Source organism: Humulus lupulus, chromosome 1, assembly GCF_963169125.1.
Source record: "Humulus lupulus chromosome 1, drHumLupu1.1, whole genome shotgun sequence".
NCBI lineage: Eukaryota > Viridiplantae > Streptophyta > Magnoliopsida > Rosales > Cannabaceae > Humulus > Humulus lupulus.
Window position 1 is genome coordinate 66,912,941 of NC_084793.1, and position 15,566 is coordinate 66,928,506.

The 15,566-nt window shown below is 39.1% G+C and overlaps 2 protein-coding genes across 4 annotated transcripts; one reads left to right on the forward strand and one right to left on the reverse strand.

The window, feature by feature from the left end:
• Positions 1-253: 253 nt before the first annotated feature.
• On the forward strand, positions 254-6,657 carry LOC133816028 (protein SLOW WALKER 1-like). The gene is made up of 3 exons (XM_062248742.1): positions 254-398; positions 446-474; positions 4,967-6,657. The coding sequence occupies exons 1-3, from the start codon at positions 269-271 to the stop codon at positions 6,368-6,370; spliced, it is 1,563 nt and encodes a 520-aa protein (XP_062104726.1). The 5' UTR covers positions 254-268; the 3' UTR covers positions 6,371-6,657.
• A 156-nt stretch (positions 6,658-6,813) lies between these two features.
• LOC133793788 (sister-chromatid cohesion protein 3-like) lies at positions 6,814-15,212 on the reverse strand. 3 transcript variants are annotated; one of them, XM_062231072.1, is made up of 22 exons: positions 15,003-15,212; positions 14,694-14,922; positions 14,054-14,166; positions 13,717-13,809; positions 13,404-13,567; positions 13,075-13,311; positions 12,791-12,935; positions 12,507-12,685; positions 12,289-12,425; positions 12,061-12,188; positions 11,460-11,633; positions 10,924-11,085; positions 10,626-10,826; positions 10,404-10,541; positions 10,107-10,307; positions 9,852-9,996; positions 9,547-9,653; positions 9,241-9,378; positions 8,486-8,733; positions 8,277-8,401; positions 7,741-8,007; positions 6,814-7,209 (listed from the first exon to the last, which is right to left on the reverse strand). In XM_062231072.1, the coding sequence occupies exons 1-22, from the start codon at positions 15,045-15,047 to the stop codon at positions 7,196-7,198; spliced, it is 3,390 nt and encodes a 1,129-aa protein (XP_062087056.1). In that variant the 5' UTR covers positions 15,048-15,212; the 3' UTR covers positions 6,814-7,195. The 3 variants fall into 3 exon arrangements, with proteins under 3 accessions (XP_062087056.1, XP_062087063.1, XP_062087049.1); XM_062231079.1 differs by lacking the exon at positions 6,814-7,209 and having other exon boundaries at positions 7,515-8,007; positions 14,694-14,904; XM_062231065.1 differs by lacking the exon at positions 6,814-7,209 and having other exon boundaries at positions 7,515-8,007.
• Between the last annotated feature and the right edge of the window lie 354 nt (positions 15,213-15,566).

The following is a 15,566-nucleotide window of genomic DNA, read 5'->3' on the forward strand; positions in this document are numbered from 1 at the left end:
AAGAAAAGAGAAAGAGCATCTTTAACTTCAAACTCCTCCCCTCACCAGTCCCTTGACAATTTATTATTATTATTATTATTATTATTATTATTATTATTATTATTATTATTATTTGTTGATTATTTTAATTACTGGCCTTTCCTTTATTTTTGTTTTAACGTCAAAAACCCTTGCGTCGAAAGTCCAAAACCCTAGTGAGGAGTAAGACTAAAACCACCACCGAGCCTCAGAGCCTCTTTTCTCTTTCTTTCTCACTCTCACCATTTCAATGGAGGAACATCAACTCTCCAAGACGTTCCCTGTAAAACCCAAGCTCAAACCTAAGCCCAGGACCCAGAAACAGACTCCACAATCCAAATACTGGTCTTCCTTTAAGTCTCAACAAATCCCTAACCCAAGTTTGTGATTGTGTTCATCGACGATATCTTGGTGTACTCTCAGACAGAGATGGAACATGAGCAGCATTTGCGATTGGTACTACAACGGTTGAGGGAGCATAAGTTGTATGCTAAGTTCAGTAAGTGCGAGTTTTGGTTGCCACAAGTTACATTTCTGGGCCATATCGTTAGTAAGGAGGGGATTCTGGTTGACCCAAGTAAGATTGAGGCGGTCAGAGATTGGCCTAGACCGAGTAATGTTCCTGAGGTGAGAAGCTTTCTGGGTTTGGCAGGGTATTATCGGCGATTTGTTGAGGGGTTCTCCAGAATAGCTATGCCATTGACAGAGTTGACAAAGAAGAAGACCAGGTATGTCTGGACGGACAGATGTGAGAACAGTTTTAAGGAACTTAAGTGACGATTGATTACTGCGCCAGTACTTAGCTTGCCGACGGAGAATGAAAAGTTTGTGGTCTATTGTGATGCGTCTAGGCAGGGTTTGGGGTGTGTGTTAATGCAAGCTGGCAAGGTGATAGCCTATGCATCAAGGCAGTTAAAGGAGTATGAGCAGAGGTATCCTACACATGACCTAGAGTTAGCAGCAGTGGTGTTTGCACTTAAGATTTGGAGGAATTATCTTTATGGTGAGAAGTGCGAGATATACACTGACCATAAGAGCCTAAAGTATTTCTTTACCCAGAAGGACTTGAATATGCACCAGAGGCGGTGGCTGGAATTGGTTAAGGATTATGATTGTGATATCCTTTACCATCCTGGGAAGGCTAATGTTGTGGCAGATGCATTGAGTCGGAGAGGCCCAGGACAGCTGTTTAGCTCGAGGCAGATATCTGATAAGTTAGCTGAGGAGATGACCAGAGCGGGTATAGAGTTGGTGGTTGGACAGTTAGCCAACATCACTCTTCAGTCTACACTCCTTGAGAGAATCAAGGAAGCGTAGGAGAAGGATTCTCTGTTGCGAGGTCATAGGGAGGGTGCTTTAGTCGGAGCGACAAAGGACTTCTCCATTTCAGAGATGGGATTACTGAAGTATAAGGGTCGGATCTGTGTTCCGATGGATTCTGATCTCCGGCGAGAGATCTTGGATGAATCGCATACCACTCCCTATTCTTTGCACCCGGGTACGACGAAGATGTACCAAGACTTGAAAGTTTTATATTGGTGGTCGGGCATGAAGAGGGATGTGGTAGATTATGTGGCTAAGTGCTTAACTTGTCAGCAGGTCAAGGCTGAGCACCAGAGGCCAGCGGGGTTATTGCAGCCTTTGGGGATCCCAGAATGGAAGTGGGAAGATATTACCATGGATTTTGTGGTTGGTTTACCGAGAACTGTGGGACAACATGACTCTATGTGGGTGATTGTGGATAGGTATACCAAATCCGCCCACTTCTTGCCTGTTAGGACAACCTATAATGTTGAGCAGTACGCTGAGTTGTATGTAAAGGAGATTGTTCGACTTCATGGGGGTCCGAGGTCGATAGTGTCGGATAGAGACCCCACCTTCACTTCCAAGTTCTGGGAGAGCTTGCAGAAGGCCATGGGCACGCAGTTACGGTTTAGTACCGCTTATCATCCTCAGACGGATGGGCAGTCCGAGAGGATGATTCAAATATTGGAGGATCTGCTGCGGGCCTGTGTGCTTGACTTTGGGGGATCGTGGAGTAGGTACCTTCCTTTGATCGAATTCTCGTACAACAATAGTTATCAGGCGACCATCGGTGTGGCTCCGTACGAGATGCTTTATGGAAGAAAGTATCGATCACCTATTCATTGGGATGAGACAGGTGAGAGAAGGTATTTGGGTCCAGAGATGGTTCAAAGGACCAATGAGGCAGTTGAGAAGATCAGAGCGCGTATGCTCGCCTCCCAGAGTCGACAGAAAAGTTATTCAGACCTGAGACGCAGGAGCGTGGAGTTTCAGGTGGGTGATCATGTGTTCCTTAGGGTTTCACCCATGAGGGGTGTGAAACGATTTGGCATTCGGGGTAAGTTAAGCCCCAGGTTTGTTGGCCCCTTCGAGATATTGGAACGAGTTGGTGAGGTAGCTTACAGATTAGCGATGCCTCCAGCTTTATCAGGAGTTCATGATGTATTTCATATATCTATGCTCCGGAAGTATATGTCAGATTCAACGCATGTCTTAAGTTTTGAGAATTTGGAGCTTGATCAGGATTTGTCCTACGAAGAGAAGCCGGTTCAGATTCTTGACCGAAAAGATAAGGTCTTGAGGAGCAAGACCATCGCCTTAGTGAAAGTGATGTGGAGGAACAGCAAGGTTGAGGAGGCGACGTGGGAACTTGAGTCAGAGATGAGGGAGCAGTACCCCGAGTTGTTCAGGTAATTTCGAGGACGAAATTTCTGTAAGGAGGGGATAGTTGTAACGACCCGAATTCGCTAATCGGGCTTAGGGCCTTGATTAGTGTGCCTGGAGGGCAATAAGTGGTTTAATATGCTATTATGTGAATTTATGTGTATATATGATTATGATGCATGTGTTAATTGAGTTAAATGTGCATGTGGGCCCCGTTTGGATATTGGGGGCATAAATGTGATAAATGAAATATATGTTGTATATGTGTGATATGTCTGTACAGCACGATCCGAGACAGTCCTGGGGAGCGGTTAGCCAGAGAGTCACAACGGGGTTGAGATTCGGACTCGGGGCGAGTTGAGGGGTAATTCGGGTATTAGTTGAGTTACGGGATTATCGGGACATAGAAATAAATATTTGGAGATATATTTGAGGATACAATGCCTAGGCGGGAATATTTGGGGAATTTACCATTTTTGCCCTCGGGGGCGTTTTGGTACCCCGAGCCTTGAGGTAACCTTTAGACTTAAGTTATATAAAACAAAAAGGGGGAACTGTTTAGAAACCTTGAGAAACCAACCCATACTTTCCTAGAACTGAAGTTAGCTTTTGCTTTCCTTTCTCTTACACTCTCTAAGGTAAAACTCAAGAGGAAATTCTTGGTGCAAGCTAGCATAAGCAAGGGGATTCAGTTGTGTTAACTCAGAAGTTTAAGGCTTGTGGATTAAGGTTCAACATCAGGGGTTTGAATTCAGCAAGAGGTAAGTTTTCCATGGAAGCTATGTTCAAGTTTCAGCCAAGTTTTTAAGCTTTGCATGTGGGTAGAATTTAGGCTGTTTTTGGGTGTTCTAGTTGTATTTTTGAGTAGATTTCTGTTGAGTTTTGGTGTTAATATTGAGCTGAAATGAAGGTATTATTATCTGGGATTATTAGCTTAGCTTTGGTGGAAATTGGCTTGAAGGAGGGATGGAAAACTGGTGTAGAAATCTGGGTTTGCTGTATGGCGCCGCAGCCCTAGGAGGGGTGCGCCGCGGCCCGCGTGCGCGCGCAGCCATGGGAGGCTGAGAAAATTCAAGCGCGCCGCGGCCCGCGTGGGGGTCAGTGGAGAGCTAGCCTCTGTTTTGAGGCTAGCCGCGGCTCTAGAGGGTGGGCCCGCGACCCTTAGTGTCAGTGAGGATTTTAATGATATTTTTGATTTGGGAACTTAAAGGGTAAGGCTCGGGATGGATTTTATCATTCGGATTGATGGAATTCAAGGTCCCAGAGGTTAGGGTTATGGTTTGAGGTTATTTGTTGGGTTAGAATTTGATGGTCGGATATTGTTATGTGTTGTGACTAGGATTTCGGCGAGGCTCACGTTAGCGGACTGTGCTCGGGGCATCGATGCTCAGGAAGCTCAGAACTCAGGTAAGAAAACCCATGTTTCCATAGAGCTTGTGTGCAGGGCTGATCCCAATATATTGAATGGAAATGACATGCAGGGCCGAGCCCTATATACTATAATTGCAGAGCATGGCTCTTTATCTGTTTATGCTTGAATTCTGTGCTTGTTGCTATATCGTGTTGGATATTATATGTATGATCAGCAAGAGCCGGGAGCGGTGTAAACCGGGAACGGCGTGGGGCCGGGAACGGCATCAAGCACGATGAGTGCAAGGCCGAGAACGGCAAGAGGCCGGGAGTGGCGTTGAGCACGTGGGGTGCAAGTTGTCAGGGCGAGTCCCTAACAGGATACCTGGGATATCCTTACGGCATGGTCCGCGAACCCAGGGCTTGGTAAACGCCTGGGACGGCTAGGCCGTATGTGTTTAGCCATTAGTGGCTTGTTTATATGTTTGATTTGTGTATTGCATATGTTGTTTGTTATGGGTTTTCTTGCTGGGCTTCGGCTCACAGATGCTCTGTGGTGCAGGTATGGGTAAAGAGAAGATCAACCAACCATGAGCACAGCTGGCGTGAGGCGGCGTGTACATGTCCGGCCAGCCTGGCTGTGACAGCTAGGGGATTTTGGGAGATGCTTGTAAATGAACTTAGATTTTGTCGTTTAGTCGACTCTAATCAGTTTTGTATTGTAAATATTTTCTAAACTATGTTTTGGGATCCCAAGTGTAAACTTTTATGAATAGCTATGAAAAACTGTTTTCTATAATGTTTTTCTTTAAATTGTGGCTTAGTTACACGTTTTGAATTAAAATCTCGATTAGCGAGTTGAAAGCACAATTTTAAACATACTTGGTAACGGACGGCTCTAAGGCAGTAGGCCGTTACACACTCCGCCTCTCTCTCCATCTTCAGCTCCCAAACGTTCTCTACCACCACCACGATTTCCTCATTCTCCTATGTCGTTACGTCTGCCTCGTTTCGTTGCGATGGTCTCCTCATCGCTGCCTCTAATCTCTCGGGTCTCGTTCAAGTCTTTGACATCAAGGGGCGAACCCCGCTTCGTAAGCTTCGCTCCCACACGCGCCCAGTTCGATTCGTCCAATATCCAATCGCCGATAAGCTCCACCTTGTATCGGGCGGCGACGACGCTCTCGTTAAGTACTGGGACGTCGCCGGAGAAACCCCAATTTCTGAAATGCGGGGCCACAAGGACTACGTCAGGTGCGGTGATTGCTCGCCTGTGAGCTCGGAGATGTTCATCACCGGCTCCTACGACCACACCGTCAAACTCTGGGACGTGAGAGTGGCCGATTCAAAATCGGCTATCAGTATAAACCACGGAAATCCGGTCGAAGACGTAATATTCTTGCCTTCCGGAAGGCTAGTCGCGACAGCGGGCGGAAATTCTGTGAAGATTTGGGACATAATTGGAGGTGGGAAGATGTTGTGTTCGATGGAAAGTCACAACAAGACAGTGACCTTGCTTTGTGTGGGAAAGATGGGGAAAGATAGCGGAGAGGAGTCTCAGCAATATAGAATCATGAGTGTTGGTCTTGACGGGTATATGAAGGTTTTTGATTATGCCAAGATGAAGGTCACTCATTCAATGAGGTTTCCAGCCCCACTAATGTCAGTGGCATTTTCACCGGATTGTTCGACGAGGGTCATCGGAACATCAAATGGGATAATCTATGCAGGGAAGAGGAAGACCAAGGAGGCTGAAGAGAAGAAAGATTTGAGGGGTTTCATGGGTTTTGGAACGGTGGAGGAACCTCAGGTAAGGGCGTTGAAGTCTTCTTACGTCAGATACTTCCATAGAGGGCAAGGAGAGAAGCCAGCCGAGGGAGATTACTTGGTTATGAGGCCAAAGAAAGTGAAGTTAGCAGAGCATGATAAGCTATTGAAGAAGTTCAGGCATAAAGAAGCTCTGGTATCTGTATTGGGGAGTAAGCATCCAGATAGTGTCGTGGCAGTAATGGAGGAATTGGTGGCGAGAAAGAAGTTGTTGAAATGTGTTTTGAATTTGGATTCGGAGGAGCTTGGATCTCTGTTGATGTTTTTGCAAAGGTATTCGACTGTACCAATTTACTCAGCATTGTTAATGGGGTTGACTAAGAAGGTTCTTGAGCTGAGAAGTGAGGACATTAAAGCCTCTGGGCCTTTAAATGGTCATATTAGAAACCTCAAGCGTTCTGTGGATGAGGAGATTCGGGTACAACACTCTTTGCTAGAAATACAGGGTATTATTTCTCCTCTATTAAGGCTTGCTGGAAGAAGATGAAGATTTGATTAGATTTTTTCTCTTATAGCTATGGGAACTCTTCCAACTCTTTTACTTGCTGCATGCTTTTTTGGTCAGTTTTCTTTCTCCCATTTTACAAGGGAATTTCGACAATTTTGTTTAATGGGTTTAACTCATGCAACTTTATATCTTCTTTGGTAATTGTTCTCGTATGGATAGGGATATTGTCTTTTCGTTTTTTCCCCTGATAACAACCGAGAAATATTATACAAATCACATCTGTATGTTTAGTCATGGTTTTAAATTTAATCCATGAATTCAAGGTACTAGTAGAATTTCATATGATATGATGCCTGGTATGTTTATGGATAGATCAGACCTCATTCATAGGAAGACTTGCAATTTGAATTGTTGATGAGCAAAATAACGAGTTTAATTACATTCTCATGAACATTAATTCATGTAGATGAAAGAAGAAAAACTGGGTTCAATTTGGCAATCCTTAAATTAGTAGAGAATGTTTGAAATTAGAAGCAATTTTAACAGAAGGGTTGACAGTGGTATAACATTATCTGCTTCTCAAAGGTTATTACACGCCAGAAGACAAACTTTAAACAATAGTAATATTAGAACAGCCGGGCTAGGCCCTTGAGATAACAAGTCACCAGCCTCTGTGAGCAGAAAAGAATGCAGCAATTTGTCAACTTGCATATATACATGCTATCCAGGCCAAACAATCTCAACTCAACCCCTTTAAAATCCACAAATGGAATTGGATACAGATCGCACTTGCATTACGTTCTCAATCTACAAACTACGCTTTGACCCTTCGTTCTTCAAACACACGTGGGGCGAAATTTAACTCTAATTTGAGGATACTGCAAGAACACAATAATAAATCAATTGATTGCACCACAAAAAAAAAAAAATACAAGTAACGAACAATGATATGATAAGAATGGACTAGAATAATTTTCATCACCAAAACTAACATCTGTCTGACTGATTGTGTTTTTCTTGTAAAACTAGTCCATTAATAAGGTTGCCACAAATCCAACTTCCACCTTACCCCCATCCCCATCAAAACTAACATCAGTCCGACTGCTTAGTTTAAATTCATAATAATCCTAACAATAGTAGATTATAGACGCTCACCCTTAATCTCTATACTGGGAATGAATCATAGGACAAAGTACAGTTTAATTTATTTCTTTTCAATTATATTTTATATTGTCTGACCATTCTGATACACAGCAAAATCATTCAATTTTCAAAACCTAAAACTGGGCACATGCATGTCATTTCCATATATAGCTACATATTTGTGAATACCTTACACCGAAGAAAATGCCAATCAGTGGCAAAGAATAATCAATTCCTACTCGATATTCAAGAAGCAGATAAATTACCTTTAGCTCTAGCTGAGTCTCCTGTCATTGTCTGGCTCTTGCTTGCCTCTTTTGAAGCTCTCAATGACCTCAACTTGGATGACCTAATAGAATTTATTATGGGGATATTTTCCTCTTCGTCTTCATCTTGAACATTTTCATGGTCAGAATTGCTGATTGAGTCCTCTTCTTCACTTGTATTATGTTCATCAAAAAGTCTCTTCCCCTGTACATTCTGCTGTTTACGTGGACGACCCCTTCGCCTTGCAAAAGTCCCTTCTTTTTCATCTGCAGAAATCCACCATTGGATTGAATAAGATACAAGATATTGTGCAAGAGGGGAAAAATAAATGTTGAAGCCAATATCACTAAAATCTAATGAAAGAAAATCAATATTTAGTGATAGTCGAGAAATAAATAAAAAAAACCAATTCAGTTGTAAATTTTAGACCAAAGGCAGCTCAGTTAAAATGTCCGCCAGGGGGGTGTTGAAACTTATTGAGCAAGAACAGTAGTACAAATAAGTATTAGAGAGAACCAAGGAAGTTGAACATTACCTTGGATGCCTTCAGGCTTTGCATACTTTTCATGTAACTTATCAATAAATGTGAAATAGGGGCGCCAACCACTGGGATTTTCGTCCGTATTTACATTCTCAGTTCGTTTTTGGACATCCCTCATGCTATATATGTAAAGCAATAAAATGGATTAAAATGTCACATGCTGAAAGTATTTAAAAGACTATACCACATAAAGAAAAGCTTACATCTCCAGGATGTCAGGTGTAGGAAGTTTGGATACAAAGGGAAGTACAGAAGCTTCCAGAAAACCAAGTTGCTTTGGAGCATCTACAAAAGCATGTTCAATGCCATCCTTGACAATTTTCAAAATGTCTAATCTATGTTTGTTCCGAGCAGCACCAACAAATGTCCCGGAAAGACGAGAAGCAAGTTCTTCACAATCTCGAAAATACTTATCGCTTCTGGAAAGCTCAACCATATAGCGAAGATAGGCCTGTTTTTTTAAAAACAAAAAATGATGTCAAAAAGAAAAGATACGATTAAAATAATAATAATAATATACACATCTGAAAATTGATGACATGGCGAGAAGACTAAGGAACTAGACCTCTTTTCAGATTACAATTTAGAAAGATAAATACAGTAACAGAATAAAAGCAGATACAATGCAAAAATTTCTTCAACTAATCATATAAACATCTACATCCTCCACATATAGCATCTAGAAATGAGAGATTACAACACAAATACTTATAAGGATCCTTTTCAATACTCTAATACCATTAAGAATATGATATTTTCGGACCACAAATTACCAATTATTACTTGCATTGGATCAATATTAAAAAATATTTTGTTTTACTTGCCGAACCTTATAATATTTGAGGAACAAAGAACGATAATGATTGCTATGTAGGTACCCGTGAGAGACTCAAACGTCAGTCCTTGTGGGGGCAAACCACATGTTTGACTGTTGAGCTTTTGGATAAAAAAAATATACCTTTTTCAACGCTTCCAGAAATATTTTGGGAATATCACCATCCTTCTTTTTAAGAACAGTGATGAGATGCTTAACAATCTCCATGATACTTGCCCCATGCATAACAAAATGAGAAATTATTTCTGGACCAAGATACTCCTGCATATTAAATGAATGTCAAATATATACTGTTTAACATAACATCAAGCAACGAACAGTAATATATAGTGTTTAACATTTGTATACATCTAACACCATCGCCTCAGCGCCTTCTCACATCATGAAAGGAAGTTTCTCATACATCAAAAAATAATATTGTAGATTCACCTTGGAAACCGAATTACTAGCAACCAACTTTGCAGCAGCGATCATAACACAGCATCTGTTTGTGTCCTCAACATACTCCTTGTTAACATCATCATCTTCTGTCTCATCTGTGAAAAGATTTTGCATGCAACCAAGAGTTCTTAAAGTGCAAAACCAATCAGCATAATGTAGCAAAGTATGTTTTCTGAGTTAAACCAATGTCCAAAAAACAGATGTTCTGAAGTTTTACTTTCCTCTTTCAGAAGAAAGAAGCCAATTCTAAGTACAACGGAGGAAGTAAAATATAGAGTAGCCAAATAACGTACCTGAAATATTAAGTTGTTGCTCACAAAGTTTCCAAAACTTTTGGAGAATTGCCTCATCTGGACAATATCCTAACCTTTCCAGCTTTGTTGAGGAAAAATTAGTCTTTCTGAACATAAACCACAATTCTGCAAGTATGGTACAAACCTTGGGCACAGACAATGCATAATTAGACAAAATTTGAACAATAGTCATTATAATAGATTTAAAATGAAGCTTCAGTTCAGATGTCATAATATCAAGGGAAAAATACTTACCCTGCTGGCTAGAAGGTTACCATAATTAACTTCTCCCTCCGTATGAGGGCTGTTAAGAAAATACTCCAGGTTGTTAAACAAAGTAGTTCGTTTAGATAGTAAGGAAGACAACGATGCCTCTGATACCACCTCACTACTTATGATCGATTTTAGACACCAGGCCAAATGAATATACATGTTAAGAAGCAGAAAACAGACAACCTGAATGATAATGAGCACCAAGATAATTAGTAACTTACAAATAAAAAGTTGGAACAATACAGTTTGTAATTCTAACACAGGCTACAACTTACTCACCTCATCATCCAAGTTTCTAAATTTTTGTAGAGTCCTCACTATATCTTCATATAAGCTCTCAATTGGCACATCCCTTGACAGCTGAAGTTCATACAACCTTTTCAAATTTACAAGAAGGGAATACTCGTCACCACCATCCTGCAATTCTAAGACCATGTCATTTTCATATCATTGAGTGATTTTCCGTTTCTTCTTATGGGGTTAGGAAAGCAAAGTGCATACCGCAACTTCTTTTATTGCGGCTTTAACCTTAGCAACAATCTCATCTTCAACTTCCTTCAACTTAGAACGAGCAAAATCTTGTAGCTCCCCTTGACTCTCCGTAGAACAAAAGTTAATAGCCTTCACACAAGATCTTAATGCTTCCTTCTCACCATGTTTGAAAAATGCATCTTTCATGAGCTGGAGGACATTTTTAAAATTCTGGGGGGAGGAACAAAACCATAAAAGCACCCAGCTTTTGATAAGATAATCTAAAATCAATTAAAAGTTAGTAAGAAAAAGAAAAACCAATGCCCACCTGTTCTTGCCTCTTCAGAGAATAAAGCTCAAGATTCATATGCACAATAATTTCAACTAGCGATGGTATTTTCGATTTGTCAGCCATGAACTTGCGTAAAAGCAATGGGTAGTTCTTCATCATAGCAACAGTAACATCCCTTCTGTTGTGTTCAAATATTTCCTGAATAAAGACTTACCATTATGAGAAGTTGGTCCTGTAAACCCAAACACATGGCTACAAAATTTGAAGAAAGCATGTGAAATATTACATCTAAAAGTCCTTCCTAAATCATACTTTCTAACTAGCAAAAAAATTCACATTTAGATAAACAAACTAAAATAAACTTTCCTCATCCAATTTATAAAAGCAGAATTGACATTTAGAGAATCATTATCATAAAACATGAACTTGTGGATAAAAACTTTTGAATGGAACTTCTTCAGTATAAAAGGCTCCAAATGAAAATTTCAAAAAACCATTATAAATGATAATTGATATGAACTAACTTTTTGAGAATTAAAATTTAACAAAATAAAAACCAATTTATAACTCACTTTCTGAGCTTTATTGTAATACAGCTTGCGGGTATCAGTTGCAGGTACTATTCTCTCTCCAACAGCCTTTTTGACAGATGCACTAAGAAGTCGCACTAAGTTGGTTCCATCCTCATCAGTAAGCTCAACTAAAGGATTTTCATCCAAAAGCATAGATATAATACACTTCCAGTCCTGCAAGCACAAACTACATCCTATGAAAAAATAACAAATTACAAACAAAGTCAAGAATTAGCTCTTTTTCTTCCTTTTTTTAATTTGATCCTATAGTTGATCCAGCTATAAAAAGATGAAATCAATTAATTATATAATTACATCTTCTCACCACTAAAAGGTTCACTACACTTGTAACACAAACATGTATTTACAATTTGTACCATGCGTTACTTTTAGGTCATCTTTTTTATTTTTACTCAAGTCTATCTCAACTACAACTCAGGTTAAAATTCAATTTATAAGAAACTGCCTCTATATATTTTGAGGATAACAAAATATGTCAGTTGAAGCACTCAGCCTGAGGCTGCTAGTAGTGGTCAGGTGTGACAACTTCCTCCCTCCTGAATTCTAACCTCTTACTATAGGTCGGTCTAGAAGCTAATACCTTCATGGCCTTCATGTACTCCCAAACATCATCAATCACGTAATTGCTTAGAATTTGATCAGTGGAGAATTCTCTCAGTATCTGCAACATTCTGCCCAGATGGACCTCAGAAGAGTTGCTTCCTTCACCTGGAAAGAATATGTTTTGAACAAAAGTACTGTATACATGAGAAGACAGATAAATTGAGTCAAACAAATATGATCTAGGTAATGATGAAATGTTTCGCACCAGATTGGGAGCTATTAAACTTTTGGGCAATCAAGTGATCATACACTAATGCTCCGATGGCATGCCTGATTTCTGGCGGCTCGTCAATAAGCAAGTCGTATAATGGACCCAAATCATCATCAGGTAGAAGTTGATGTCTGCACCATACATTAATCTCAAGGAGAGTCATTAATCTATTACTTGACTAATAAGTTTGCAAAGATTTAATCATAAATTACCTTAAGAGTTGTTTTACAAGGCCTATTGCACATACAGCTACAGTATTGTCAATGTCATCAGCAAGCTCAATCATCCGATTGGAAAATCTTTCAGTGAATAGACCTAGAGTCGGCACATTATCATCCTCATCGTACAGCTTTTGCAATGAAAGGACAGAAGCTTTTCTGACACCAGCATTCTTAAGATAATGTAAAAAAAAAAAAGTGATAAGTTAGGCTTGTCAAGCAGCAGATAAGCATGAATAGAAAATTTGTTCACAATTAATTAGAAATTTAAAACTCACTTTGTCATTTAGTGTCCAACCAAGATACTTTAAGTATAAATCCTGCAAGAACAGAGAGGGGTAGGACAAAATCCATACACCCAAAGACTCTATGCAAGACATTCGAATATTTGGATCCATGTCTCGATAACGGTGCATAAATAACCTTCAAAAGAGCAGCATGATTTAGTTTAAAATTCCTGGGGAAAAAAAATAAAAGTATAGCACTATTTTTTAAATATATCAGAGACTTTACCAAAGTATTTAATTTTTAAATTCCTTAAGCTTAATTTGGAAAATCTTACCCGGTGAAGATTTTGCGCATCATCTCCTCTAGCATTGTTATCTTGTCATGAGTCATTGAAAACCTTGTGCTTAGTGACTCAACACGAGGTCCCTCAGCTCTTTTCTTTTTTTCAGCATCTAACTGCCTACGAGTTGTTTCACGTTGAGCACTGAGGACATCAGCAACAGCTATGAAGGATGTGACGAGTTGAAGTCCCATAATAGAAGCAACTTGACGATAGACTCTTGGAGGAGTGCTGCATAGTGTGGAAATGAGCCAAGTTCAAAGAGAGTAAGCTACATGAAGGGTTTGGCTTCAAATTTAAACTACAACTATTTGAGTACTAACCATGACAATGCTATTATATAGTCCATGCACTTGTCGAATAGAACCTGATCAAAGAGAGGACCATGTTGACTCTCACGTACCAATCTGTCCCAGAATAACTGAAGATTATCTTTGAAATTCTTAAACTCCTTCTTTTTTGAGCTTTGGTAATCTTCAACTTCCCCCTAAGGTTCCCAAGAGTCAAGCAAAACTTTGGGTACAAAATTCAATGAAAGATTTATGGTTCCAAAATATTTAAATTATGTGAGGACATATTTAAAAAGAAAATTGGGGAAAAAAAAAAGAGTAATAATAACAAAGCATTGCAGGATACTCGTCTACCAAGCTCGACCAGTGCAACAACAACATCATCGACATCAATCTCATCTAGAAGTTCGCCTTTTATAGTATATATGGCACCACATGCCTGTAGAATTATAAGTATCATCAATCAAAAACTCAGGTAAACAGTAAAGAAGTGCTAATCTAATAAGTTTTTATTTTCTTATACAAGCAGGTGACATTCCAACTAAAGAATGAAAGGCAAACCTACTTAAAGTTATTTAACTTTTCAGTATAAGACCTATATTTGTCCCTGAACAATTAAAAAGAAAATATATTACTCTCATTTTGAAATTTATTCAAGTAATTTCTAGGAACTTCCAGATTACCTTAAAGAGCATTGTCAAGAGTTCAACCATTGCAGATTTTGAATCCGTTTCATATTGCTCGACCCACAGCTTGACTGTTTGGCTAATATGCTTTCCATTGCCTTTGATAACCTCTGCCCAAAAATAAATAAAGTAATATAACTATATTTGTCAAATCTACACATCAGATCCCACAAAGCGTGGTTTCTGTATACACAAATTATTCAAATACGTTTTTGAGTCAAAAGTTTATTCTGCCAACATAGTTACCCTCAAAGATCAAACTTTTCTTAACTCTCCACATCCAGCAGTACCGTTTATAACAGCAATTAACATTCTAGCGATAGTTCTCGACTTTCTAAGAAAAGTAGTACAGAATTCGCACTTACTAGCATTCCAATTGAAACTGAAGTCACAAATTTCCCAAAAATGTTGTTTGTATTCGCTAATATGCGACTGGAAAGATTTTCCAGAACAATCAATTAATTACGAAAATGAAAAGAAAAAAAAGAAAAAAAATCACATAGTTGCTCGCACTTTCACAATAAGTGCATTGAAGTGCTTGTAACAAGAAATCACGCTGAACTAGAATCTACAACCTGAACACGTAATTTTCTTAAAAGTGTAAAAGTCTAGGGTTTAAGGCAGAAACCAAAATTACCAATTAAGTTATGAGCAGTGGGTTCGGAAGTTCCTTCCTGAAGACGACTTCGCTTAGTTTTGGGACGAATCTCTTCGAAGTCATCAGGCGAGCTCTCGCGATACGCCTGGTTACTCGCATCGCTAACCCTCTCATTGTTTTCCCCACCAGCACCATTGTTCCCCTTTTCCCGTTCGTCCTCAGTCTCTTGAATTTGAACCCTACTTCTTTTCTGGTACTCAGAAATGTCCTAATTAGGTCATATTCACATCAAATTTCACTATTATAATATATGAATACATAGAGAGCGGGAGAGAGATATGAACTCACGAAGTGCCTGGCTGATGTATCAATTGTTGGAGCTTGGTCCTCCATAACCGAGAGATTCTTGAGCTCAATTACAGGTACGCAAACCGGAAGAGAGAAGTGGAGCGAGGTCGATCGAAAGAGCAGAGAAGATAAAAGATAAACAAAACTCCCGCCAAAAGGAAAAGAAAGAAGAAATAAGAGTTGATAATGGACTCCTAGCAAACCAAAATTTAGAGTATGTCTTGGCCGTTCGAAGTCTTGTGTAAATTTATTTATTTATTTTTGGATTTACACGTTATTATATTTATAAAATTGTTCAAATAGGTATTTAAACTTCATTCAAAGTTTTCTAAATTAAAATTATAAATAATTCACTAAATAATTCAAAACAAAAAAATAATTATATTTAAATTTTTCTTTATCAAAATTTAATTTAAGAATATATTTAAACTATTTTACAAAACATATAGTCCAAAAGTAATTTATGTCAAAAACACAGTATCCAAACAAATAATAAGATAAAACAATACTCTAAAAAAAGTATAAATCATTTATTTTTAGCAAGATGTTATGTAATTAGACTTT